The following is a 27,523-nucleotide window of genomic DNA, read 5'->3' on the forward strand; positions in this document are numbered from 1 at the left end:
ACATGCTTTCGTATACCCAGACTTCCATGTGTACCACGATTGGATTTCTGAGAGGGGCAAGCAATTACTGCTGAAGCTTCAGTTCTCCAACTGGCAGTATGACCATTCAATGAGGTATGGTTGAAATGCATCCAAATATTTTGTGATGAGTAGTACTGTGCACCATGCTGCCACTAAGTAGCTGGAAGCCGTCCGGCGAGCATGGCTCTGTTATCTGATGCTAGCTAGTGACTACCATCTTTGAGGCCAGGCTGAAGTAAGCAGGTAGGGTGACCACGCTAGACAAGACGTAGGAGAATTCCCAATACGGGCCATGGCTCGACAAGCAGTGGGGAGTTGCCAAGTATTTTGCGGTGGTAACCTCGGTGGTTTTATCTGGTTACCTCTGTAATTGTGTGTACACTTATTCCTGGCCTCTGCCAACCTGTGCCTAAGCTCTCGGGATTTAGACAAGTGGTGTGGATCCTGCCAGTGAGAGTGTTGCTTCTGTTTGTCTGGCAGGAAGCCTCTGCCGGTGCAGGTTCAGGTTCCTGGGCTGCTGCCGGTTGCCCCGGAGACGGAGTCCTCCCTCCTCACCTGCCTGTTGCCGAGGTTCCTTTATGATCGCGGTCGCCTAGCAGCGGCACGACGCTGCGCTCCGATCCGGTGCCCGAGTCTGAGCCCGGCTCCCGGGGAGAGCACAGGGAGCGTCAGGCACTGCAACTCGTGGAGGGAGCCGGAGCCCGAGCCCGAGCCTCGGCAAGCGGCAGGGGAAGGAAGCGCAGAGCGTAAAGCGTGAGGCGAATATTGGGGGCAGCGGCGATGGCGCCCGCCGTCAGCCTGGCCCGGCCGGCCAGGATTGGCCAGACCGTCATCCCCTACGTGAGAGGGCCCGAGGACCGGCACTTCTTCACCAGCTTCCAGGACCAGGACAACGCCGCGTTCGCCCGCTGGAGCCCGTACGCCACGGCTCCCGACCAGCTGTACCCGCTGGCGCCGCACCGCCAGGACGTGCCGCTGCAGGACGCTACCTCCGGCTTCAATAGCCCGGGCGCCAGCGCCAGCACGGGCAGCCAGAGGATCCCCAACGTAGCCTTCTACACGGCGCCCAGCGCCGACGGCAGAGCCCGTACCGCCATCCCCACCAGCATGCGCGACCAGATGCGCTGGAACTCGAGAGCAGTGTCGGCGGCATCTATCCGAGCGAGGGTGGGAGGTAGGACGGGGTTAGGGAGGGGATGGATGCTGGGGTTAGGAGGGGGATGGATGCTGGGGTTAGGGGTGGGGTTAGGGGGGGTGGATGCTGGGGTTAGGGGCGGGGTTAGGAGGGAGATGGATGCTGGGGTTAGGGGCGGGGTTAGGGAGGGAGATGGATGCTGGGGTTAGGGGCGGGGTTAGGGAGGGAGATGGATGCTGGGGTTAGGAGGGGGATGGATGCTGCGGTTAGGGGTGGGGTTAGGGAGGGGGATGGATGCTGGGGTTAGGGGTGGGGTTAGGGAGGGGGATGGATGCTGGGGTTAGGGGTGGGGTTAGGGGGGGTGGATGCTGGGGTTAGGGGCGGGGTTAGGAGGGGGATGGATGCTGGGGTTAGGGGCGGGGTTAGGGAGGGAGATGGATGCTGGGGTTAGGGGCAGAGTTCAGGAAGGGGTGGGGTGGATGTCGGGGTTAGGGGCGGGGTTAGGGAGGGAGATGGATGCTGGGGTTAGCGGGGGGGTTAGGGAGGGGGATGGATGCTGGGGTTAGGGGCGGGGATGGATGCTGGGGTTAGGGGAGGGGTTAGGGAGGGGGATGGATGCTGGGGTTAGGGGTGGGGTTAGGGAGTGGGTAGATGCTGGGGTTAGGGGTGGGGTTATGGAGGGGGTGGATGCAGGGGTTAGGGGTGGGGTTAGGGAGGGGGTGGATGCTGGGGTTAGGGAGTGGGTGGATGCTGGGGTTTAAGGGCGGGGCGGGGAATGCAGGGTTTAGGGGTGGGGACGGAACGCTGGGGTTACGGGTGTGGGTGGATGCTGGGGTTAGGGTGGGAATGGGACGCTTGTGTTCGGGGTGAAGGAGACAGGTGGATTCTGGGGTTAGGGGTGGGGTTACGGAGGGGGATGGATGCTGGGGTTAGGGGCGGGTTAGGGAGGGGATGGATGCTGGGGTTAGGGTGGGGATGGGACGCTTGTGTTAGGGGTGAGGGAGGCAGGTGGATGCAGGGGTTAGGGTGGGGGTTGAATGCTGTAATTGGAGGCTGGGAGCAGAATTCTCAGGGCAGTGACTGGAGCCTGGGGCTGTGGGCTGGAAGCATTCTGCTGGGGGCCGAGGCTGGGGTGGGGGAGGTGCTCTGTTTTGTATGTGCAATTAGGGTAGTGTATACCTGAATGGTCATTGTCTCATTCACTCCGAGCCTTGGCACATTTTTCCAGATGGTGCTGCATGTTCCCCACATTTGTTTTCAAACTTCCAAATATTTTGTTTTATATTTATATATAATATGAGGGTTTGGGTAAAAGAATTGGATTCAGCATTACGCGCAGTTAATTGTACCTTAAAGTCTGCACCTGTAACTGAAGATAGCTAAGTGCAACATTTCTGAAGGGGAAAATTGTGTAAGCACCAAGTGTCTCAGGCACTTTTAGCATTATGGCCTCGTCCTGGAAAAGCGAGAATAAAAGTGTGACTCCGCTGCCACCGGATTCTACTTCAAGGCACTTTTACCATGATGCTCTGCAGTTGTGTTGTTTTCATGCAACTAAGGATATCTGTATATAACCAGATATTGTCATTATAATCTTTGGCACACTTTTTTGTTGATTAGAGTTATGACTTTTTTTTGATTGAAGGTTATTAGTTCCACAAAATTGCAATATTCTAATAAAATTTGTCAACGAAACAATAAAACATAGAAATTTCAAGACGAATAAAGACCAAGGTCCTCCTAGTTCATCTGCCATCTTGATAGTTGCATGATTCAGTGATAATGGAGTTGATTATAGCAATCAATTTCTATTAATTAGTCTACAACAGACCCAGATACAACACAAGCATTAGTCGAGAGCTTTGGGAACATAGGTCCATAGTTAGCTGTTCCTCCCAAGCATGCTACACTTACCACATGTCATGTCTCAAATTTCTCACATACTGTATCTCAAAATGTTATTTTCTGAAAGGAATCTATCTGATATGCATTTGAAAGAATCAATATTATCTGCTTCCATCATCTCCCTAGGGAACCTGTTCCGTAGATTGACCACGCTCACTGAAATATTGGGCCCAAGTTTCCACAGGATAAAAAACGGGCGCCCCTCTGAGCTGGGCGCCCGTTTTTCGCGCCTAAAACGGCGCCAGAAAAAAAACGCGCTATTCTCGAGCGCTTTGCAGCTCCTTGTCTGTTTGGCGCGGCGCCCAGGGGGGTGGAGCCTACACTCGTGCCGATTTTGTAAGTGGGAGGGGGCGGGTACTATTTAAATTAGTTTTTTTCCTGCCGGCAACGCTGCGCATGCGCATTGGAGCGTTCGCGCATGCTCAGTGTGAAAATAAACATTGGCACTCGGCCATTTTTGTAGTTCTTTGTAGCTGTTTAATTTTTGAACATTTTTTAATAATCTCAGCACATCAGCACTGAGGCTACCCTTCTCACTGTCTCCTCCCCCCCTTCCCTCCACGGCAACAAACGGAGGTTTCCTCCCCCTCCCTCCCCTCCGCGGCAACAAGCCGCTGTCTCCTTCCCCTCCCTCCCCTGTGCGACAACAAGCCGCTGTCTCCTTCCCCTCCCTCCCCTCCCTCCACGGCAACAAGCCGCTGTCTCCTTCCCCTCCCTCCCCTGCGCGGCAACAAGCCGCTGTCTCCTTCCCCTCCCTCCCCTGCGCGGCAACAAGCCACTGTCTCCTTCCCCTCCCTCCCCTGCGCGGCAACAAGCCGCTGTCTCCTTCCCCTCCCTCCCCTGCGCGGCAACAAGCCACTGTCTCCTTCCCCTCCCTCCCCTGCGCGGCAACAAGCCGCTGTCTCCTTCCCCTCCCTCCCCTGCGCGGCAACAATCCGCTGTCTCCTTCCCCTCCCTCCCCTGCGCGGCAACAAGCCGCTGTCTCCTTCCCCTCGCTCCCCTGCGCGACAACAAGCCGCTGTCTCCTTCCCCTCCCTCCCCTGTGCGGCAACAAGCCGCTGTCTCCTTCCCCTCCCTCCCCTGCGCGGCAACAATCCGCTGTCTCCTTCCCCTCCCTCCCCTGCGCGGCAACAAGCCGCTGTCTCCTTCCCCTCCCTCCCCTGCGCGGCAACAAACGGCGGTTTCCTTCGAACGATGGCTGAAGCACTTTCACACAGATAGGAAGATGGTTTATTTAACCTTTTATTTGCTTATAAATGTTTATTCAGGTTGGATTTATTTGTATAATATTTGTAGAAGTATAAATAAGGATTGATTGTAGAATTTAATGAGTTCCCTTCCCCCCCTACCCCCCCCCCCCCCCACCTCGTTCTGGACGCCTAATTTGTAACCTGCGCCTGATTTTTTAATGTGTAGAACAGGTTTTTTCAGTTCTACAAAAATCTTCACTTGCTCCATTCTACTTTAGTTTTCACTGTGGAAACTTTGAAATCAGGCGTCAGTGGCCGGACACGCACCCTTTTGAAAAAAAAATTCTGTTCTAAAGTAGAACTGTTCTACCTCACTAGAACTGCAGAAAAAAAAATGTGGAGAATTGCGATTTCTAAGATAGTCCGTTCTCCACCAGTTGCTCCTAAAAATCAGGCGCAAATCATGTGGAAACTTGGGCCCATTGTTTCCGCGAATAGGTTTGAATTTACCCTACTTTAAGCACAGACCGTGTCCTTTGGTTCTACTGTTCTAGACAAAGTGAAATAGCTTGTCATGCTCTACATTATCTAGACCATTTAGAATCCTAAAAATTACAATCATATCACCTCTCAACCATTTCTTTTCACTGAGAACATGCCCAATGTACATAATCGCTCCTCTTAATCCTATCTCTAATCCCCTCAATCAGTCTGGTTGCTCTCTTCTGTATCATGTCAATATCTGCAATATCCTTTTTTACACTGTGGCAATCAGAACTGTACACAATATTGTACGTGCGGCTGCAGGAATGATTTATAAAGTGGTACGATTACTTCACTAATTCGGCTCAATATTGACCTTTTAATACATCCCAACATTTGATTTCTTTACTCACTGCCACCAAGTTCTGACATATCTATAACAATTTGCATTTATATTGTAGCTTTCACAAAGAAAAACATCCCAATGCACTTTACAGAAGGAAATAATGAAAGTAACAGTTGCCAAGCCAGGATGGGAGAGTTAGGAGAGATGAATAAAAGCTAGGTTTAAAAGATTGATTTTTAAGAAGGCTTTTAATGATAGAGAGGGAACAGAGGTGGAAGAAGTTAGGTAGGCAGTTTCAAAGAGGGAGGCAGTTTCAGAGAGTGAAGCTGAGACAATGTCAGATCTGTTACCAATGGTAGGGCAATGGGAGGAGAATTGCATAGAAGACTGTATTTAAAGAACCAAAGAGTGAGGGAGAGCACATAAGGCTGGAAGATGTTGTAGATGTAGGGTGAGGTGAGGCTGAGGAGGGATTTGAAGATGAGGGTATTAAATTGGAGGAAGGAGGGTGGGAAGCTAGCAAGGAGGATGTTGGACAAATTGAGGCTAGAGCTACCAAAAGCATGGAGAAGGATCTAGACGGAAGTGGGAGTGAGATCAGAGCAGAGATGGACAATGTTATGAAGGTAGAAGTGATAAATCTTGATGATGAATGATGATGAATAGGTTTGAAACTTAGCTCCAGTCAAACAATGCACTAAGGTTTTGCCCAACACTATTTAGTTTGAGCAAATGCCCAAAGACGGAGATTGAAATCAGTGGCAAGGGAACAGAGTTTAAAGGCAGGGTAGGAAATAATGCCTTTCAACCGTTCCAAAGTTCAATAGTGGATGACTGGAATAAACATATCCATGACTTAATGTCAGTCAACACAGATGTAATCATGAGGTCAAGGGAAGTGATGAAGAAGTCGAGCATATGGCTGCAAGTAATGATACTGAGCGATTGCATGTTGATACCATATCTGGAGATGGATTTGCAGTGACAGGAAGGGTCACCATTGATCAAAAACTCAACTAGACTAGCCACAGATCAAAGGCTGGATATTCTGTGGTGAGTGGCTCACCTTCTGACTCCCCAATTTCTCTTCACCACTTACAAGGCACAAATCAGGATTATGATTGCATACTCTCTACTTGCCTTAAACATCCACTCCCTCCTGTCTACAGGATGCACTGCAGCAAATTGCCAAGATTTCTTCAGCAACACTTCCCAAAACTTGACCTCCAACATCTAGAAGGATGAGGGCACCAGGTGCATGGGATCACCATCACGTCTAAGTTCCCCTCCTAAGTCATCATCATTCCTTCATTGTCAAAATTTGGAACTACGTCCCTAACGACATTGTGAGAGTACCCTCACCACGTGGACTGTAGCAGTTCAAGACTAAGGCCCACCACCACCTTCGCAAGGTGAACTAGGGATGGGTAATAAATGCCAGCCTTGCCAGCGGCAGCCTTGTCCCGAGAATGAATTTTTTAAAAAGATGTGGGAAGATCGGGGACAAAGATTGAATCCATGTTGAACTCTGGAGATGAATTTGCAGTGCCAGGAAGAGAAGCCATTGTTCAGATGCATTGGCTGCTATGGGACAGGTGAAAGTGGAGGCATACAAAGTCAGTCCCAAAGAGTTGAACAACAGAGAACAGGCAGTTGAGGATGAAATGATGCAGAATGCTCAACGAGGGATATCACATTACATCATTTTTAATGCTATTCTGTCCAATGATATATATTGTAACTATAACAAAATACACATGCTTTGTCAGTACATGTATCAATGTGATTTGTAACTTGAGTTGTGAAAACAAAATCCCAGCCATCAAATATTTGGAATGGGTGGTTATTACTTTCCAACAATTGCAATAATCCCAGTAACTCACAAGAATGAACAAAAAAAGAAACAGTTAAGCAATGAAACAATTGATAATATTCTGAGAGATATTCTCACTATAATTGCAGCAAAAACAGGTTTGTATTGCATGCATGGGAATCAAGCCTGCTTTTAATACACGTTATGGGAATTTTAAATTTTGGACCCGCTGGGAGTGGGGTGTGGTGGCGCTGGGAGTCCAGATCTCCCTGCAACTCCATAGCGTGTGTGTGAGACGTCACTGACAGTTTCCCCACCCGGACGTCAGCCTGACTGACAGACTGGGAAATACAGGGGAAGAGGCTGTAGCCCCAAGTAGGTGTGAGCCCCAATCCTGGGTTTGTATGGGGTGGGGGAGCCGATGGTATGGGAGCTTGGAGGGCTAGGGAGAAGCACTCGTGCTTCTTCCTGGCCCACAAGGAGTGCTCCCTGAAGTTGTCTTCGCCTCGCTGCAGCTGCTAGGATTCCGAGGCCTTGGGAAACTAGCCGGCCACAGTAAAACTTGCACAACAAGTTAAATCCAAGGTTTCCAGCCTCATTATCATATTTAAGGTGCCAACCCGCCTCCAAGGAGAGGGTTGGCTACCTGCCCCGCACTCCGCCCACGTTAAAACCGGAAGTAGGCAGATTGGAAGCGGGTTGGGGTCGAGATTCAGATTTTTAACACTTTAAGCTCCCACCTGACCCAAAACCCAGATGGGAGCTATTTTGGGCTGAAAAATCCCCTCATTGTTTCTCAGCATTTTCTTGAAAATTACATTGTTCCCTGGTATGAACATGATTACTCTGAAATGTGTCCAACAGTCAAAACAAAGATGAAGCTGAACATAGAAATCAGATAAATGGCAGTAGTCTCGATACTTCTCACTTGATATAGTCGTTAAAATTTAAATACTTCATCTTTCAGATTTGGTGATCCCCCACACAGCCAAAAGGGTAATCCACATCTCTGAGGTTTACCTGCCTTTCATTCGCCACATTCCCAGTCCATAGGAGCCTTTGTTTTGCCAGTTTTTCCATGCAAGCCTCCCCCTATACTATTCTGTTGTAACTATTTACATCACCTTTGGACCCATCTATGTTTCTATACTTGTCTTATTATCATCTCCTTTTGCCTTGCAGCATCACCACTTTTGTAATTTAATCACTCCTGCCCTCTGCCCGATTGCAGACCTTTCCTTTTTGTTCTTTTCCTGCTCCTTTTCCCTGGCTCTGTACTGACTTAAAAACTGTTCCTCTCTACATCTTGCAGTTCTGATGAAAGATCATCGACCTGAAACATTGGGGGGATTTAACAATGGTTACGCGGGTGGGATTGGGTGCAGATGGGAGTTAAATGGGTAGCAATTCCAAACGCATTGGGAAACCGACTCCAACTCGCCGACTTCTGGGTTTTACTGAGGCAGGCCAAGGGGCGGGCAGCCAACCCGCTCCCAAGAGGTGGGTTGACATTTTAAATATGTCAATAAGGCTGGTCGCCTCAGATTTAGCCAGGTTTTACTGTGGCCGGCTGGCTCTCCTGGGCCTTGGGAAAACCCAACAGCTGCAGTGAGGCGAGTGGAGCCTCGGGGAGAAGGTAAGTGCCTTCAGAGCACTCCTTGTAAGCCAGGAAATGCAGGAGCGCTTTCTCCCAGCTCCCCAAGCTCCCCCACCATCAGACCAGCCCTGCCAAGCTCTCCCATCATCAGACCACAAACCACTGGGTCGGGGATCAGACCTACCTGGTCCTGCAGCCTCCTCTGGAGTGCTCCCTGCCTGGACAGGAAGCCAAACCTGTCAATCAGGATAACCTCTGGGCAGGGTATTTGTCAGGGCCAAAAGTTGCACGCAGTGGAGTTAAAACTCTACAGCATGTGGCAAAACCCAGACTTCCAGTTTTCCTGTCCGCCCCGTCTATGAAATATGCCATAAATATCCAGCCAGTAAACCTTCTCCACAGATGCTGCTTAACCTGCAGAGTCTTTCCAAGAATTTTTGTTTCCATTTCACTAATGCAGTATCATCATCATCATAGGCAGTCCCTCGGAATTGAGGAAGACTTGCTTCCACTCTAAACATTAGTCCTTAGATGGCTGAACGGTCCAATACGAGAACCACAGTTCCTGTCACAGGTGGGGCAGATAATCATTGAGGGAAAGGATGTGTGGGACTGGTTTGCCGCATGCTTATTCCGCTGCCTGCGCTTGATTTCTGCATGCCCTCGGTGATGAGACTCGAGGTGCTCAGTGCCCTCCCGGATGCATTTCCTCCACTTTGGGCGGTCTTTGGCCAGGGTCGCCCAGGTGTCAGTGGGGATGTTGCATTTTATCAGGGAGGCTTTGAGGGTGTTCTTGTAATGTTTCGTTTGCCGTGAAGGAGTTCTGAGTAGAGCCCTTGCTTTGGGAGACTCGTGTCTGGCATGCGGACAATGTGGCCTGCCCAGCGGAGCTGATCAAGTGTGGTCAGTACTTCAATGCTGGGGATGTTGGCCTGGTCGAGGCTAACGTTGGTGCATATGTCCTCCAGGGGATTTGTAGGATCTTGCGGAGACATCGTTGGTGGTTTTTCTCCAGCGACTTGAGGCAGTAAGGGTTCTGTTGACAACACGTGCAGTAACAATTTTGCTAGGGCCAGTGGTGGGATGGGAGGAGATGGGAAGAGAATTTTAATAAGTGCAGTAGCCTGGGTTAAATAACAGATATGTGAATATTGTGGAGTTTTGTTTGGTTATGTTTCGGGGATCAGGAATTGGTTATGTGAGCTTTCCATCAGATGGTTAAGTAAGTAAATTAGATTCCATAATAGAGTAAATTGCATATGGCCAGTCAAAGAGTGTGATTGACTGGCCCTTTTTCATTCCATGCTTTCTTATGTTCTGTAACCAGGAAAATGAATATCTAAGTTAATGGTCGAGATTCAACTTTTTAAATAACTTAATCAGCAACATGCTTTCAATAGTTTCCATTGTCAGTGAGCCTCTCTGCTTAACTCTCGCTCGGTTCTAAATTGTAAATTAAGCCTTCATGTGGAGAACTGAATGGGGTAGCAATTAAGCAATTGATTAAATCAATTCTAAATGTTTTTTTAGGTTGGACAAGCCCAGTCCGAGTGACACCATCACCACACCAAATTCCTGTTTCTCTCAAAACTCATGCTTTTACCTTCAATATGGATCCTTCGGTTCAGGTATGACCAGTCAGTACTATGTCAGAACACAGGTATTTTAATGCAAAGTTTCTTTTTTTGTTGAATGTCAATCTATAATTAGTCATGCAGTTTTTAATCCTTGTCTTTTGTATTGTAAAATGTGAAGTTATCTGTATTGTATCATAGACTTCATATGATGTAAAATCTGAAAGTGCGAGAGATGCGACAGCAAGAAAATATATGTACACATCAGCCACCCAGAGGTGAGGAAATGCCATTCTGTTTATCTATGATGATAAATGCTGTAGAAACTTTTCTGCCAACTTTGAAATTTTACTGTGTTGTAAGATTGTGTGGCTGTTTAAATTCCATATATGCTTTTATTCAGGAATGTACAGCAACATTAATGGCAAGTTGCTTTTAAAAATAAATATATAGTTTACATAAATGCTTCGATCCTCTGCAGTTTTGAAGCACAAATTGAGCTAATTCAATGTATGCCTCCTGCAATGTGATTATACTGCAGCATATCACATTATGCTGTAAATTGCGACCTCTCCGGGTGCATACGATGTGCGTGTGTGAAGAGGCCCCGCAAGTTCCAGGTTTAGGCATGCAAAGCACATGTGCTTAAACCTGGCACCTGCAATCTGTCAAAATTTATCGGGTGCCTGTCTGGGAGAAGGGCCTTTGCAGGCGCAGATTTGGGCTATTTGCCCAATTCTTGTCCTTCAAAGGGCTGCTTTTACCAGCGTAAGAATTTCAAAAGATAGAAAAAATAAATGTAATTACTTATTGTTATGTTAAAAACTCTGCCCATGTAGGTAAGTTTATGTTTAACACTATTAAATCATTTTTAAAAATTCAAAAAAATATATATTTTTATAAAACATTGAATTTAATTTACTTTCTATTAATGTTAAAAAAGTGAAGTGTTCTGTTTCTTTATGTGTGCATTTTTTGGGGTTTTGTGCAAATCGTGATTATCTAACTTGGTTGAGTTTTGTAATGCAGTTGATGTGGTGTACATGGACTTCCAAAAGGTATTTGATAAAGTACCACATAATAGTCTTGCCAACATGGTTAAAGCCCATGGAATAAAAGGGATAGTGGCAGCATGGATATGAAATTGGCTAAATGACATGAAAAAGAGAGTAGTGGTAAACAGTTGTTTATTGGGCTGGAGGAAGCTACACAGGGGTCAGTACGAGGAACAATGCTTTTCTTGATGAATATTAGTGACTTGGACTTGGGTGTATAGGGCACAATTTCAAAATTTTCAAATGACACAAAAGTTGGAAGTATCGTGAACAGTGAGGAGGATAGCGAAAGACTTCAAGAGGACATGGACAGGTGGAATGGGTGAACACGTGGCAGATGAAATTTAATGCAGAAAAATGCAAAGTGATACATATTGGTAGAAGAGGAGGGGCAATATAAACTAAAGGATACAATTCTAAAGGGGGTGCATGAACAGAGGGACTAGGTGCACAAATCGTTGACAGTGGCAGGGCAGGTTGAGAAAGCGGTTAAAAATGCATATGGGATCCTGGGCTTCATTAATAGAAACAAAGGGTACAAAAGCAAGGAAGTTATGATAAACCTGCATAAAACATTGGTTTGACCTCAACTGGAGTATTGTGTCCAATTCTGGGCACCGTACTTTATGAAGGATGTGAAGGCATTAAAGAGGGTGCAGAAAAGATTTACAATGGTTCCAGGGACAATGGACTTTAGTTACATGGATAGACTGGAGAAGCTGGGGTTGTTCTCCTTAGAGCAGAGAAGATTGAGAGGAGATTTGATAGAGGTGTTCAAAATCATGAGGGGTCTAGACAAAGTAGATAGAGAAAAACTGTTCCCATTGGTGGAAGGGTCGAGAACCAGAGGACACAGATTTAAAGTGATTGGCAGAAGAACCAAAGGCGACATGAGGAAAGACTTTTTTATGCTTGATATCTGGAATGCACTGCCTGAGTGGGTGGTGGAGGCAGATTCTATTGTGGCTTTCAAAAGGGAATTGGTTAAGTACCTGAAGGAAAAAAAATTGCAGTGCTACAGACTCCAGCAGAGAGCTAGCATGGACTCGACGGGCCGAATGGCCGCCTTCTGTGCTGTAACCATTCTATAATTCTATTCGATGATTCATATGTTGGGTGTGTCTGCTGCAAGGCTGACTGGAGCTGCCACATGCCTCAGTTGTGTGAATCCATCCCTGGTGGTGCTGCACATCCCAGCCATTAAATCTTTTAGTTGGCCAGACGGGTCCTGCACACTATGAGAGACTGTTCACAGTGCCTCAACATAAATGTGGTGATGTGCAAGCACCTTTTTAAAAGTTGTATCCATGTCATCAAGGCCCACATGCTTGACTTGAAAATTGGACTTGATTTCATACCCCCATGTCACGAGAGTGGCTACTATTTTTATAAAATTACTGAGTGGCTTCCAACATTTTACTGGAATTGTGCAGGAGTAGGCCATTTGGCCCTTCGAGCCTGCACCGCCATTCAATGAGTTCATGGCTGAACATGCAACTTCAGTACCCCATTCCTGCTTTCTCGCCATACCCCTTGATCCCTCTAGTAGTAAGGACAACATCGAACTCCTTTTTGAATATATTTAGTGAATTGGCCTCAACAACTTTCTGTGGTAGAGAATTCCACAGGTTCACCACTCTCTGGGTGAAGAAGTTTCTCCTCATCAAGGTCGTAAATGGCTTACTCCTTATCCTTAGACTGTGAGCCCTGGTTCTGGACTTCCCCAACATTGGGAACATTCTTCCTGCATCTAACCTGTCCAATCCCAACAGAATTTTATATGTTTCTATGAGATCCCCTCTCATCCTTCTAAACTCCAGTGAATAAAGGCCCAGTCGATCCAGTCTCTCCTCATATGTAAGTCCCGCCAGCCTGGGAATCAATCTGGTGAACCTTCACTGCACTGATTCAATAGCAAGAACATCCTTCCTCAGATTAGGAGACCAAAACTGAACACAATATTCCAGGTGAGGCCTCACCAAGGCCCTGTACAACTGCAATAAGACCTCCGTGCTCCTATACTCAAATCCCCTAGCTATGAAGGCCAACATATCATTTGCCTTCTTCACCGCCTGCTGTACCTGCATGCCAACTTTCAATGACTGATGTACCATGACACCAGGTCTCGTTGCACCTCCTCTTTTCCAAATCTGCCGCCATTCAGATAATATTCCGCCTTCGTGTTTTTGCCCTCAAAGTGGATAACCTCATATTTATCCACATTATACTGCATCTGCCATGCATTTGCCCATTCACCTAACCTGTCCAAGTCACTCTGCAGCTTCTTAGCGTTCTCCTCACAGCTCACACCGCCACCCAGTTTAGTGTCATCTGCAAACTTGGAGATATTACATTCTATTCCTTCATCCAAATCATTAATGTAGATTGTAAATAGCTGGGGTCCCAGCACTGAGCATTGCAGCACCCCACTAGTCACTGCCATTCTGAAAAGGACTGGTTTTTCCCGACTCTCTGCTTCCTGTCTGCCAACCAGTTCTCTATCCACGTCAGTACATTACCCCCAATACCATTGCTTTAATTTTACACACCAATCTCTTGTCAAAAGCCTTTTGAAAATCCAAATACCCCACATCCACTGGTTCTCCCTTGTGCACTCTACTAGTTACCTCCTCAAAAAATTCCAGAAGATTTGTCAAGCATGATTTCCCTTTAATAAATCCATGCTGACTTGGACCAATCCTGTCACTGCTTTCCAAGTGTGCTGTTATTTCATCTTTAATAATTGATTCCAACATTTTCCCCACGACTGATGTCAGGCTAACTGGTCTATAATTACCTGTTTTCTCTCTCCCTCCTTTCTTAAAAAGTGGTGTTACATTAGCTACCCTCCAGTCCATAGGAACTGATCCAGAGTCGATAGACTGTTGGAAAATAAGCACCAATGCATCCACTATTTCTAGGGCCACTTCCTAAGTACTCTGGGATGCAGACTATCAGGCCCCGGGGATTTATCGGCCTTCAATCCCATCAATTTCCCGAACACAATTTCCTGACTAATAAGAATTTCCTTCAGTTCCTCCTTCTCGCTAGACCCTCGGTCCCCTCGTATTTCCGGAAGGTTAGTTGTGTCTTCCTTCGTGAAGACAGAAACCAAGTGTTTGTTCAATTGGTCTGTCATTTCTTTGTTCCCCATTATAAATTCACCTGATTCTGACTGCAAGGGACCTATATTTGTCTTCATAATCTTTTTCTCTTCACATATCTATAGAAGCTTTTGCAGTCAGTTTTTATGTTCCCTGGAAGCTTACTCTCATACTTTTTTCCCCCCCTCCTAATTAAAACTTTTGCTCCTCTGCTGAATTCTAAATTTCTCCCCGTCCTCAGGTTTGCTGCTTTTTCTGGACAATTTATATGCCTCTTCCTTGGATTTAACACTATCCCCTAATTTCCCTTGATTGCCACGGTTGATCCACCTTCCCCGTTTCATTTTTACGCCAGACAGGGTTGTACAATTGTTGAAGTTAATCCATGTGATCTTTAAATGTCTGCCATTGCCTATCCAACGTCAACCCTTTAAGTATCATTCGCCAGTCTATCCTAGTCAATTCATGTCTCATACCATCGAAGTTACCTTTCCTTAAGTTCAGGACCCCAGTCTCTGAATTAACTGTGTCACTCTCCATCTTAATGAAGAATTCGACTGTATTATGGTCACTCTTCCCCAAGGGGCCTCGCACAACAAGATTGCTAATTAATCCTCTCTCATTATACAACACCCTGTCTTGGATGGCCAGCTCTCTAGTTGGTTCCTCGACATATTGGTCTGGAAAACCATCCCTAATACACTCCAGGAAATCCTCCTCCACTGTATTGCTACCAGTTTGGTTAGCCCAATCTATATGTAGATTAAAGTCACCCATGATAACTGCTGTACCTTTATTGCACACATCCCTAATTTCCTGTTTGATACCATCCTCAACCTCACTATTACTATTTGGTGGTCTGTACACAACTCCCACTTGCGTCTTCTGTCCTGTGGTGTTCCGCAGCTCTACCCATACAGATTCCACATCATCCAAGCTAATGTCCTTCCTTACTATTGTGTTAATCTCCTTTTTAACCAGAAACGCTACCCCACCTCCTTTTCCTTTCTGTCTATGCTCCCTGAATATTGAATACCCCTGGATGTTGAGTTCCCAGCTTTGGTCACCCTGGAGCCATGTCTCCGTAATCCCAATTACATCATATCTGTTAACAGCTATCTGCGCAGTTAATTCATCCACCTTATTACGAATGCTCCTCGCATTGAGACACAGAGCCTTTCGGCTTGTTTTTTTAACACTCTTTGTCCTTTCAGAATTATAGAAACATGGAAACATTGAAAATAGGTGCGGGAGAAGGCCATTCAGCCCTTTGAGCCTGCACCACCATTCAATAAGGTCATGGCTGATCGTTCACCTCAGTACCCCTTTCCTGCTTTCACTCCATACCCCTTGATCCCTTTAGCCGTAAGGGCCATATCTAACTCTCTCTTGAATATATCCAATGAACTGGCATCAACAACTCTCTGCAGTAGAGAATTCCACAGGTTAACAACTCTCTGAGTGAAGAAGTTTCTCCTCATCTCAGTCCTAAATGGATTATCCCTTATCCTTCGATGCTGTCCCTTGGTTCCGGACTTCCCCAACATCGGGAACATTCTTCCTGCATCTAACCTGTCCAGTCGCATCAGAATTTTATATGTTTCTATGCGATCCCCTCTCATCCTTCTAAACTCCAGTGAATACAGGCCCAGTCGATCCAGTCTCTCCTCATATGTCAGTCCTGCCATCCGGGAATCAGTCTGGTAAACCTTCGCTGCACTCCCTCAATAGCAAGAACCTCCTTCCTCAGATTAGGAGACCAATCTGAACACAATATTCCAGGTGAGACCTCACCCAGGCCCTGTACAACTGCAGTAAGACCTCCTTGCTTCTGTACTCAAATCCCCTAGCTATGAAGACCAACATATCATTTGCCTTCTTCACTGCCTGCCGTACCTGCATGCCAACTTTCAATGACTGATGTACCATGACACCCAGGTCTCGTTGCACCTCCCCTTTTCCTAATCTGCCGCCATTCAGATAATATTCCGCCTACGTGTTGTAATGTTGTAAATTTGCCCTTTTTGATTTTTACCTTTGATTTCTCTGCCCTCCACTTTTCCTTATCTCCTTTCAACCTTTTGCTTCTGCCCCCATTTTACTTTACACTCTCTCCCTGAATAGATTCCCATCGCAATGCCTTATTAGTTGAAACCCTCCCCAACAGCACTAGCAAACATACCCCTTAGACATCGGTTCCGGTCCTGCCCAGGTGCAGACTGTCCGGTTTGTACTGGTCCTGCCTCCCCCAGAGCCGGTTCCAATGTTCCAGGAATTTGAATCCCTCCCTTTTGCACCTTTGCTCAAGCCATGTATTCATCTTAACTATCCTGCTATTTCTACTTTGACTAGCACATGGCACTGGTAGCAATCCTGAGATTACTACCTTTGAGGTCCTACTTTTTAATTGAACTCCTAGCTCCCTAAATTCAGCTTGTAGGACCTCATCCCATTTTTTACCTATATTGTTGGTACCTATATGCACCACGACAACTGGCTTTTCACCCTCCCCCTCCAAAATGCCCTGCAGCCGCTCCGAGCCATCCTTGACCCTTGCAGCAGGGTGGCAACATACCACCCTGGAGTCTCAATTGTGGCCGCAGAAACGACTTACAATAGAATCCCCTACCACTATAGCTCTCCCACTCTTTTTCCTGCCCTCCTGTGCAGCAGAGCCACCCATGGTGCCATGAACTTGGCTGCTGCTGCCTTCCCCTGCTGAGCCATCTCCACCAACAGTACCGAAAACGGTATATCTGTTTTGGAGGGAGATGACCACAGGGGACCCCTGCACTTCCTACTCCTGCTCTGCCTGATGGTCACCCATTCTTTACCTGCCTTTGTAACCTTTCCCTACGGTGTGACCAAATCACTAAATGTGCTATTCACGACATCCTCAGCATCGCGGATGCTCCAGAGTGAATCCATGTGTAGCTCCTGTGCCGCAATGCAGGCTGACAGGAGCTGCAGCTGGATACACTTCCCGTACACATAGTCGTCAGGGACACTGGACGTGTCCCTTCCACTCTGCTGGAACTGTCCCTGATTTCCCACATAGCACAGGAAGAGCATTTCACGGGTTTGGGCTCTTCTGCCATGGCTTAACCTTTATATTAACTGAATTTGGTAACAATGCCAAAGGTTTCCTACAGATAAGAAAAGAAAAAAAAAAGAAAAAGATAAAATACTCACCAATCCACCAGCCAATCACTTACCCGCTTAGCTGTGACGTCACACTTCTATTTCTTTTTACTTCTTTGTTTTACTTTCGACCTCGATCTCCCGCTCCCGCTGCTGTGGCCCCTCCCGAACTCCCTGCCCTTTTTATGGGCCTCTCGATCTCCCGCTCCCGCTGCTGTGGCTCCTCCCAAACTCTGTGCCCTTAGTTTTCTTTAACTGTTCCTTGTACTTAATATAAAATATACCTCATACAAGATAGTTTTCTATATCAGTATGTTGAGGAACTAACTAGGGAACAGGCTATTTTAGATATAGTATAGTACAATGAGAAAGGGTTAATTAATAACCTTGTCGTAAAGTCATCATCATAGGCAGTCCCTCGGAATTGAGGAAGACTTGCTTCCACTCCCAGAGTGAGTTCTCTGGTGGCTAAACAGTCCAATACGAGAGCCACAGATACTGTCACAGGTGAGACAGACATTCGTCGAGGGAAGGGGTGGGTGGGGCTGGTTTGCTCCTTCCGCTGTCTGCGCTTGACCTCTTCACACTCTTTGCGTTGAGACTCGAAGAACTCAATGCCCTCCCGGATGCACTTTCTCCACCTCGGGAGTTCTTTGGCAGGGTCTCCCAGGTGTCAGTGGTGATGTTGCACTTTACCAAGGAGGCTTTGAGGGTGTCCTTGTAATGCTTCCGCTGCCCACCTTTGGCTCGTTTATCATGAAGGAGCTCCGCGTAAATTATTTGCTTTGGGAGCCTCGTATCTGGCATGCGAACTATGTGGTCTGCCCAGCGAAGCAGATCGAGTGTGCTCAGTGCTTCAATGCTGGGGATGTTAGCCTGGACAAGAACACTGATGTTGGTGCGCCTGTCGTCTCAGGAGATTTGCAGGAACTTACGGCGACATCGTTGGTGATATATCTCCCGCGACTTGAGGTGCCCTCTATAGTAAAGAGGCCTTTAGGGAAGAGTCTCTATAATACAATATAATTTTATATTGAGTTTGAAAATGAATTAGTTAAATCCGAAACTAGGGTCTTAAATCTAAACAAAACAAAGTACTTAGGTATGAGAGGCGAGATTGCAAAGATAGATTGGATAACTACATTAAAAGATATGACCGTAAAAAAGCAACAGATAATATTTAAAGAATTAATACATAATTTACAACAATTATATATTCCTTTAAGGCACAAAAACCCCACAGGAGAAGTGATCCAACCGTGGCTAACGAGAAGTTAAAAATAGTATTAGCTCAAAGGAAGAGACTTATAATGTTGCCAAAAAGAGTAGTAAGCCTGGGGATTGGGAGGATTTTAGAATTTAGCAAGGAGGACCAAGAAATTGATGAAGAAAGGGAAATTAGAATATGAGAGTAAACTAGCGAGACACATAAAAACTTCTATAGGTATGTAAAAAGGAAAAGATTAGTGAAAGTAAATGTGAGTCCCTTACAGGCTGAGACAGAGAACTTATAATGAGGAATAATGAAATGTCAGAGAAATTGAACTAATACTTGTGTCTGTCTTCATGGAAAAATTTGCCGGAAATAGTGGAGAACTAAGCGAGAATGAGGAACTGAAAGAAATTAGTATGAGTAAAAAAAAATAATACTGGAGAAATTAATAGGACTGAAACCAGATAAATCCCTTGGACCCAATGGCCTACATGCTAGGGTTTTGAAAGAGGTGGCTATAGAGATAGTGGATGCATTCGTTGTCATCTTCCAAAATTCCATGGATTTCATAGAAAGTAGCAAATGTAATCCTGCTATTTAAGAAAGGAGGGAGAGAGAAAACAGGGAACTGCAGACCAGTTAGCCTGACATTAGTATTAGGGAAAATGCTAGAATCTATTATTAAGGATGCGGTAACAGGGCACTTCCAAAATAATAACAGGATTGGGCAGAGTAAACACTGATTTATGAAAGGGAAATCATGTTTGACAAATCTGTTACAGCTTTTTGAGGTTGTAACTAGCTTAATAGATAAGGGGCGACCAGTGAATGTGGTGTATTTGGATTTTCAGAAGGTATTCAATAAGGTGCTACACAAGAGGTTATTAAACAAAATTATGGCTCCTGAGATTGGGGGTAATATACTAGCATGGATTGAGGATTGGTTAATGGACAGAAAACAGAGAGTAGATATAAATGGGTCATTTTCGGGTTGGCAGGCTGTAACTAGTGCAGTACCGTATGGATCAATGCTTGGGCCCCAACTATTCACTATCTATCATAGGCAGTCCCTTGAATCGAGGATGACTTGCTTCCACGCCAAAAAGTTCGCAGGTGTTTCAACGAAGAACCTAATATTCCAGGTCCCGAACTAAATCTTGAAGGGTGGAAGATGCCTGTGCGTGGATTTTTTTAACATGTGGTGGCCGTTGCACACCAGCCACCACACGGGCTTGACAGAGCTAGGTCTTGATCCAGTGGCAAGGATTACCCAAGATGACTGGAGACCTGCTCTGCTGCACAGACCAAGTGCGCACACATATTGCATTGTGGGCTGGCCTGTGCTGCCCCTGGGCCTTCGCCTCTTCTGGGCCCCGAACTCACACCTCTCCTTGGCCCCGATATCTTCTTTACGACATCACTATAGCACACAGTCAAGATGGCCTTATTCCTTTTATTGTATTTACAGCAGCAGTTGCATTACCACAGTAGTCCATTAGGTGGCGCCATAGTCCACTAGGTGGAGCTCTATATTACAAGCAGGTAATTGCAATTGGTTGTCCCTCTGCAGGGGATTTTAAATGCCCTCATTGACTTAGATTCGACTGGCATAAATGGCAACGACAAGGTTACGCGCTTTAGCAAACCAGAACAGTTTATTAAACACACACAACATGCATTATACAAACTTGGACAGTAATGACTTGGTTAAAATACAGGCATTACTTCCCATACAACCAAGGACGGGGGAACGCGCTTACGTGGAATGTTTCGCTGGACACCCTCTCTCCCTTCCTTTAAGTCGTCTCCTCCATGTGTCGAGGGGTCTGGAAGTTAACTTTCTGATACCTTTCTTCAATATGCATTAGTCACATTCCTTGTTGATGGCTGTCTGAGCTTTGACTCATTCTGTTGATGATTGAATTATCGTTTTCCAATCTTATGATCTGTTCCCATCTTCTCTTGTCTTTTGTGACTGTCTTCCAGACAGGGAGCATTAACCAGCAAACATAATTACAATAATTGTCTCCATAAATCCATTAACATATCCGACTCTAAAGACAAGTGGCTAGAATTTCCCCAAAATCCGCCAGCGCCAAATTGCCGCCCAAATAACGCCAAGATTTTAAAATTAATGTAAATTCCTGGATTCTTTTACCTCAATCTGGTTCAGTAAAATTACTGAGTCGAATACCTCTTGTGCTTTGAACAAAGCAGTCTTTATTACCGGCCAGTAAGACCTATCAGACAGAAGATATACTCTCTGGATAGAGCGTACACACTCCCTACGGATAGGTGAAGTTACATCGTAAAACGTCAACAGTTATACAGTTTTGAAATCAGATAACAAAATACAATTGGATTGACATTCTAACTCAGTCACTCATTAGTCAATCTATATGAGATGTTTTTTCTTGAAAGCTCAAGTATTGCCTCTAAATGTTTCAATCTAGTGGTGTGACTATTAACTGAGACCTTGCAATTCTGCAGATTTATTTCATGTTACAATTAGATGTTATTGGCAGGATTAGTGACTTGAAACCTTGAGAAAGACTGTTAGCTATGCTGATGTTGCACTATTTGCAATCTGACATTCTCCCAGCTATTCTTCCATGGTTTATACATTTTCATATATCCCGTTTACCTTACTGTCCTTAATTCCATATATTCCGTTCAGATATCCACATTGCCACGGGCGAAAAATTCCACAAAAAAGGAAAAAATTCCACCCGGCGAAACAAAATGGACCTTACACCCCGATTCTCGGCGGGAAACGCAATCTTGGTCCGATTGGGCGGTTCTTAAACAAAATGGGCGATAATTACTAAAACTCAGCTATTCACAATCTATACCAATGATTTGGATGAGGGGACCAAATGTAATATATCCAAGCTTGCTGATGATACAAAGCTAGGTGGGAATGTATGTTGTGAGGAGGATGCAAAGAGACTTCAAGGGGATATATACAGGTTAAGTGAGCGGGCAAGAGCATGGCAAATGGAATATAATGGTAAGAAAAATAGAAAAGCAGAGTATTTTTTAAATGGTGAGAGATTGGGAAATGTTGATGTTCAAATCTGGGTGTCCTTGTACACGAATCACTGAAAGTTAACATGCAGGTACAGCAAGCAATGAAGAAAGCAAATGGTATGTTGGCCTTTATTACAAGAAGGTTTGAGCATAAGAGTAAAGATATCTTACTGCAATTATATAGGGCCCGAAATTCATCGTCCCCGAAGGGACGGCTACCGCGGAGTTTGGGTGATCGATTGACCGCCGCGGTCGGGTACTTTTCCCTCGCTGAGCCATATTCAGCTCGGGGAGGATTTTGCGGTGTTCACTTCCGCCGGAAATGGCGCGGTGAAGTGCTGTAAAGGAAGGTTTCCAGCAGTGAGCTCTGCAGCATGCAGGCCGCTGGAAAGGGACTACAACAGCAAAATTCACTGAGGAAAAGGTAGGACAGTGCTTCCACGAGGTTTTCGATGCGGTGCTCGAATACGACACCGCTGGGGCCCTTTGGTAGGTAAAAAGTTTTATAACTTATTATTGTTTTTATTGAATTTTCCAGCATGCACAGTATTTATCTTTTGATATAGTTTTATTAATTATTATTGTTTTTATTTCATTTTCCAGCATGCACAGTATTTATCTTTTCATATAGTTTTATTAATTATTAGTGTTTTTATTTCATTTTGCAGCATCCGCAGTATTTACCTTTTCATATAGTTTTATTAATTGTTTTGGCTCCATTAAACCTGCTGAGTGCTGCTCAGAGGTTTGCACATATCCCTATACTCTTGTACAACTTTCAGGTCTGCATCTATAGTGGAGTCCTGTGGGCTGCAGAGACCTGCCTGGCAGGATTCACCCTGAGGATGGGAGGAGTGTTGGGAGGGCGACACCTGGTACACCTAGTCAGAAGCATGGCGGCACACAGGAGAAGGTGTTGCTGTAAGCACCGTGCAGACAGGCAGTCGGCAAGGGAGGCGGTAGCCATGATGCATTCATTCTGCACCAGACCAGTGTGCCCGCCATCAGGATTGCGGTTGGCTGCGTGGGGACAAGGGATACCCCTGTCCACTTTGCTGCTCACTCTTCTGCGGAACCCCAGGACAGTGCCAGAGCATGCATCAATGACGCTCATTGTGCCACCAAGTGCATCATCGCGGAGTGCATAGGCATCCTTAAACAGAGATTCCGGTGCCTGCACCGCTCTGGTGGCACCTTGCAGTACTCTCCTCAACGGGTCTCCATAATCGTCGTGGCCTGCTGCATGCTGCACAACCTGGCTATCATGCGGGGACAGCTGCTGGAGGTCGAGCCAGCAGTACAACCTGAGGAGGAGGACATAGACATAGACGTAGACATAGAAAATAGGTGCAGGAGTTGGCCATTCAGCCCTTCGAGCCTGCACCGCCATTCAATGAGTTCATGGCTGAACATGCAACTTCAGTACCCCATTCCTGCTTTCTTGCCATACCCCTTGATCCCCCTAGTAGTAAGGACTACATCTAACTCCTTTTTGAATATATTTAGTGATTTGGCCTCAACAACTTTCTGTGGTAGAGAATTCCACAGGTTCACCACTCTCTGGGTGAAGAAGTTTCTCCTCATCTCGGTCCTAAATGTCTTACCCCTTGTCCTTAGACTGTGACCCCTGGTTCTGGACTTCCCCAACATTGGGAAAATTCTTCCTGCATCTAACCTGTCTAAACCTATCAGAATTTTAAACGTTTCTATGAGGTCCCCTCTCATTCTTCTGAACTCCAGTGAATACAAGCCAGTTGATCCAGTCTTTCTTGATATGTCAGTCCCGCCATCCCGGGAATCAGTCTGGTGAACCTTCGCTGCACTCCCTCAATAGCAAGAATGTCCTCCCTCAGGTTAGGAGACCAAAACTGTACACAATACTCCAGGTGTGGCCTCACCAAGGCCCTGTACAACTGAGGAGGAGGAGGAGGAGGAGGCGCAGAAGGAGGAAGCGCAGGAGGAGGAGGAGGCACAGGAGGAGGATCCTCGCCCCCCCAGAGCTAGGAGGCATCAATTGATCGCCACCCTGGAAGGGCCGGGTGCAGACTGGCCAGCACCCTCCTGGGAGGATGCGTCCTCACATATATGGAGGTGCCTGACATCTCCCCTGCAAACTCCCTCCATGCATTATGTACGGCCTGTCCGCCAGGTCTCCCCACGTCAGGAAACAGTATTCTTCTTCTGTCCTCCACACCTTCCATCAGTGTCTCAAGCTCCATATCAGTGAACCTGTTGACTCTCCTTGCACCTCTTACACCAGCCATCCTTCTAATGACTCATTAGAAACCCTTAACTGCATGCTGAATTTCTCAGTGATGATAATGCTCAAATTAAGACAGCCACACTTTGGAAGGGTTCATTAGCGCTGGAACCCATTTGTTCACTTTTGGAGCTGAATATGGGGTAGCCCAAACACAAAAAAATGTTGGCGCTAATGGCCACAAAAAGGTGGGGGGAACACCAGCTTTCCAACGGTACTGAATTTCTGGCCCAATATATCTTACTGCAATTATATAGGGCCCTGGTGAGACCACACCTGGAGTATTGTGTACAGTTTTGGTCTGCTTACCTAAGGAAGGATATACTAGTCATAGAGGGAGTGAAACGAAGGTTCACCAGACTGATTCCTGGGATGGGGGAATTGTCCTATGAGGAAAGATTGAGTAGACTAGGCCTATATTAGAAACATAGACATAGAAAATAGGTGCAGGAGCAGGCCATTCAGCCCTTCTAGCCTGCACCGCCATTCAATGAGTTCATGGCTGAACATGAAACTTCAGTACCCCCTTCCTGCTTTCTCGCCATAACCCTTGATCCCCCGAGTAGTAAGGACTTCATCTAACTCCCTTTTGAATATATTTAGTGAATTGGCCTCAACTACTTTCTGTGGTAGAGAATTCCACAGGTTCACCACTCTCTGGGTGAAGAAGTTTCTCCTCATCTCGGTCCTAAATGGCTTACCCCTTATCCTCAGACTGTGACCCCTGGTTCTGGACTTCCCCAACATTGGGAACATTCTTTCTGCATCTAACCTGTCTAAACCCGTCAGAATTTTAAACGTTTCTATGAGGTCCCCTCTCATTCTTCTGAACTCCAGTGAATACAAGCCCAATTGATCCAATCTTTCTTGATAGGTCAGTCCCGCCATCCCGGGAATCAGTCTGGTGAACCTTCGCTGCACTCCCTCAATAGCAAGAATGTCCTTCCTCAAGTTAGGAGACCAAAACTGTACACAATACTCCAGGTGTGGCCTCACCAAGGCCCTGTACAACTGTAGCAACACCTCCCTGCCCCTGTATTCAAATCCCCTCGCTATGAAGGCCAACATGCCATTTGCTTTCTTAACCGCCTGCTGTACCTGCATGCCAACCTTCAATGACTGATGTACCATGACACCCAGGTCTCGTTGCACCTTCCCTTTTCCTAATCTGTCACCATTCAGATAATAGTCTGTCTCTCTGTTTTTACCACCAAAGTGGATAACCTCACATTTATCCACATTATACTTCATCTGCCATGCATTTGCCCACTCACCTAACCTATCCAAGTCACTCTGCAGCCTAATAGCATCCTCCTCGCAGCTCACACTGCCACCCAACTTAGTATCATCCGCAAATTTGGAGATACTGCATTTAATCCCCTCGTCTAAATCATTAATGTACAATGTAAACAGCTGGGGCCCCAGCACAGAACCTTGCGGCACTCCACTAGTCACTGCCTGCCATTCTGAAAAGTACCCGTTTACTCCTACTCTTTGCTTCCTGTCTGACAACCAGTTCTCAATCCACGTCAGCACACTACCCCCAATCCCATGTGCTTTAACTTTGCACATTAATCTCTTGTGTGGGACCTTGTCGAAAGCCTTCTGAAAGTCCAAATATACCACATCAACTGGTTCTCCTTTGTCCACTTTACTGGAAACATCCTCAAAAAATTCCAGAAGATTTGTCAAGCATGATTTCCCTTTCACAAATCCATGCTGACTTGGACCTATCATGTCACCATTTTCCAGATGCACTGCTATGACATCCTTAATAATTGATTCCATCATTTTACCCACTACTGAGGTCAGGCTGACCGGTCTATAATTCCCTGTTTTCTCTCTCCCTCCTTTTTTAAAAAGTGGGGTTACATTGGCTACCCTCCACTCCATAGGAACTGATCCAGAGTCAATGGAATGTTGGAAAATGACTGTCAATGCATCCGCTATTTCCAAGGCCACCTCCTTAAGTACTCTAGGATGCAGGCCATCAGGCCCTGGGGATTTATCTGCCTTCAATCCCATCAATTTCCCCAACACAATTTCCCGACTAATAAAGATTTCCCTCAGTTCCTCTTCCTTACTAGACCCTCTGACCCCTTTTATATCCGGAAGGTTGTTTGTATCCTCCTTAGTGAATACCGAACCAAAGTACTTGTTCAATTGATCCGCCATTTCTTTGTTCCCCGTTATGACTTCCCCTGATTCTGACTGCAGGGGACCTACGTTTGTCTTCACCAACCTTTTTCTCTTTACATACCTATAGAAACTTTTGCAATCCGCCTTAATGTTCCCTGCAAGCTTCTTCTCGTACTCCATTTTCCCTGTCCTAATCAAACCCTTTGTCCTCCTCTGCTGAGTTCTAAATTTCTCCCAGTCCCCAGGTTCGCTGCTATTTCTGGCCAATTTGTATGCCACTTCCTTGGCTTTAATACTATCCCTGATTTCCCTAGATAGCCACGGTTGAGCCACCTTCCCCTTTTTATTTTTACGCCAGACAGGAATGTACAATTGTTGTACTTCATCCATGCGGTCTCTAAATGTCTGCCATTGCCCATCCACAGTCAACCCCCTAAGTATCATTCGCCAATCTATCCTAGCCAATTCTCGCCTCATACCTTCAAAGTTACCCTTCTTTAAGTTCTGGACCATGGTCTCTGAATTTACTGTTTCATTCTCCATCCTAATGCAGAATTCCACCATATTATGGTCACTCTTCCCCAAGGGGCCTCGCACAATGAGATTGCTAATTAATCCTCTCTCATTACACAACACCCAGTCTAAGATGGCCTCCCCCCTAGTTGGTTCCTCAACATATTGGTCTAGAAAACCATCCCTTATGCACTCCAGGAAATCCTCCTCCACCGTATTGCTTCCAGTTTGGCTAGCCCAATCTATGTGCATATTAAAGTCACCCATTATAACTGCTACACCTTTATTGCATGCACCCCTAATTTCCTGTTTGATGCCCTCCCCAACATCCCTATTACTGTTTGGAGGTCTGTACACAACTCCTACTAACGTTTTTTGCCCTTTGGTGTTCTGCAGCTCTACCCATATAGATTCCACATCATCCAAGCTAATGTCTTTCCTAACTATTGCATTAATCTCCTCTTTAACCAGCAATGCTACCCCACCTCCTTTTCCTTTTATTCTATCCTTCCTGAATGTTGAATACCCCTGAATGTTGAGTTCCCAGCCCTGATCATCCTGGAGCCACGTCTCCGTAATCCCAATCACATCATATTTGTTAACATCTATTTGCACAATTAATTCATCCACCTTATTGCGGATACTCCTTGCATTAAGACACAAAGCCTTCAGGCTTGTTTTATTAACACCCTTTGTCCTTTTAGAATTTTGCTGTACAGTGGCCCTTTTTGTTCTTTGCCTTGGGTTTCTCTGCCCTACACTTTTCCTCATCTCCTTTCTGTCTTTTGCTTTTGGCTCCTTTTTGTTTCCCTCTGTCTCCCTGCATTGGTTCCCATCCCCCTGCCATATTAGTTTAAATCCTCCCCAACAGCACTAGCAAACACTCCCCCGAGGACATTGGTTCCAGTCCTGCCCAGGTGCAGACCGTCCGGTTTGTACTGGTCCCACCTCCCCCAGAACCGGTCCCAATGCCCCAGGAATTTGAATCCCTCCCTGCTGCACCA

At 46.1% G+C, this 27,523-nt stretch overlaps 1 protein-coding gene across 1 annotated transcript in view; it reads left to right on the plus strand.

Annotated features, from left to right (window-relative positions):
- The first annotated feature begins 801 nt into the window (after positions 1-801).
- The window catches only part of LOC139264124 (protein SPMIP7), a 73,696-nt gene continuing 46,974 nt past the window's right edge, over positions 802-27,523 (plus strand). The window contains exons 1-3 of the mRNA XM_070880215.1: positions 802-1,195; positions 10,021-10,118; positions 10,266-10,342. Coding sequence (XP_070736316.1) covers positions 802-1,195; positions 10,021-10,118; positions 10,266-10,342 — 569 coding nt within the window. The remainder of the gene's footprint in view (positions 1,196-10,020; positions 10,119-10,265; positions 10,343-27,523) is intronic.

This window comes from Pristiophorus japonicus, chromosome 5 (genome assembly GCF_044704955.1).
Source record: "Pristiophorus japonicus isolate sPriJap1 chromosome 5, sPriJap1.hap1, whole genome shotgun sequence".
Taxonomy (NCBI): domain Eukaryota; kingdom Metazoa; phylum Chordata; class Chondrichthyes; family Pristiophoridae; genus Pristiophorus; species Pristiophorus japonicus.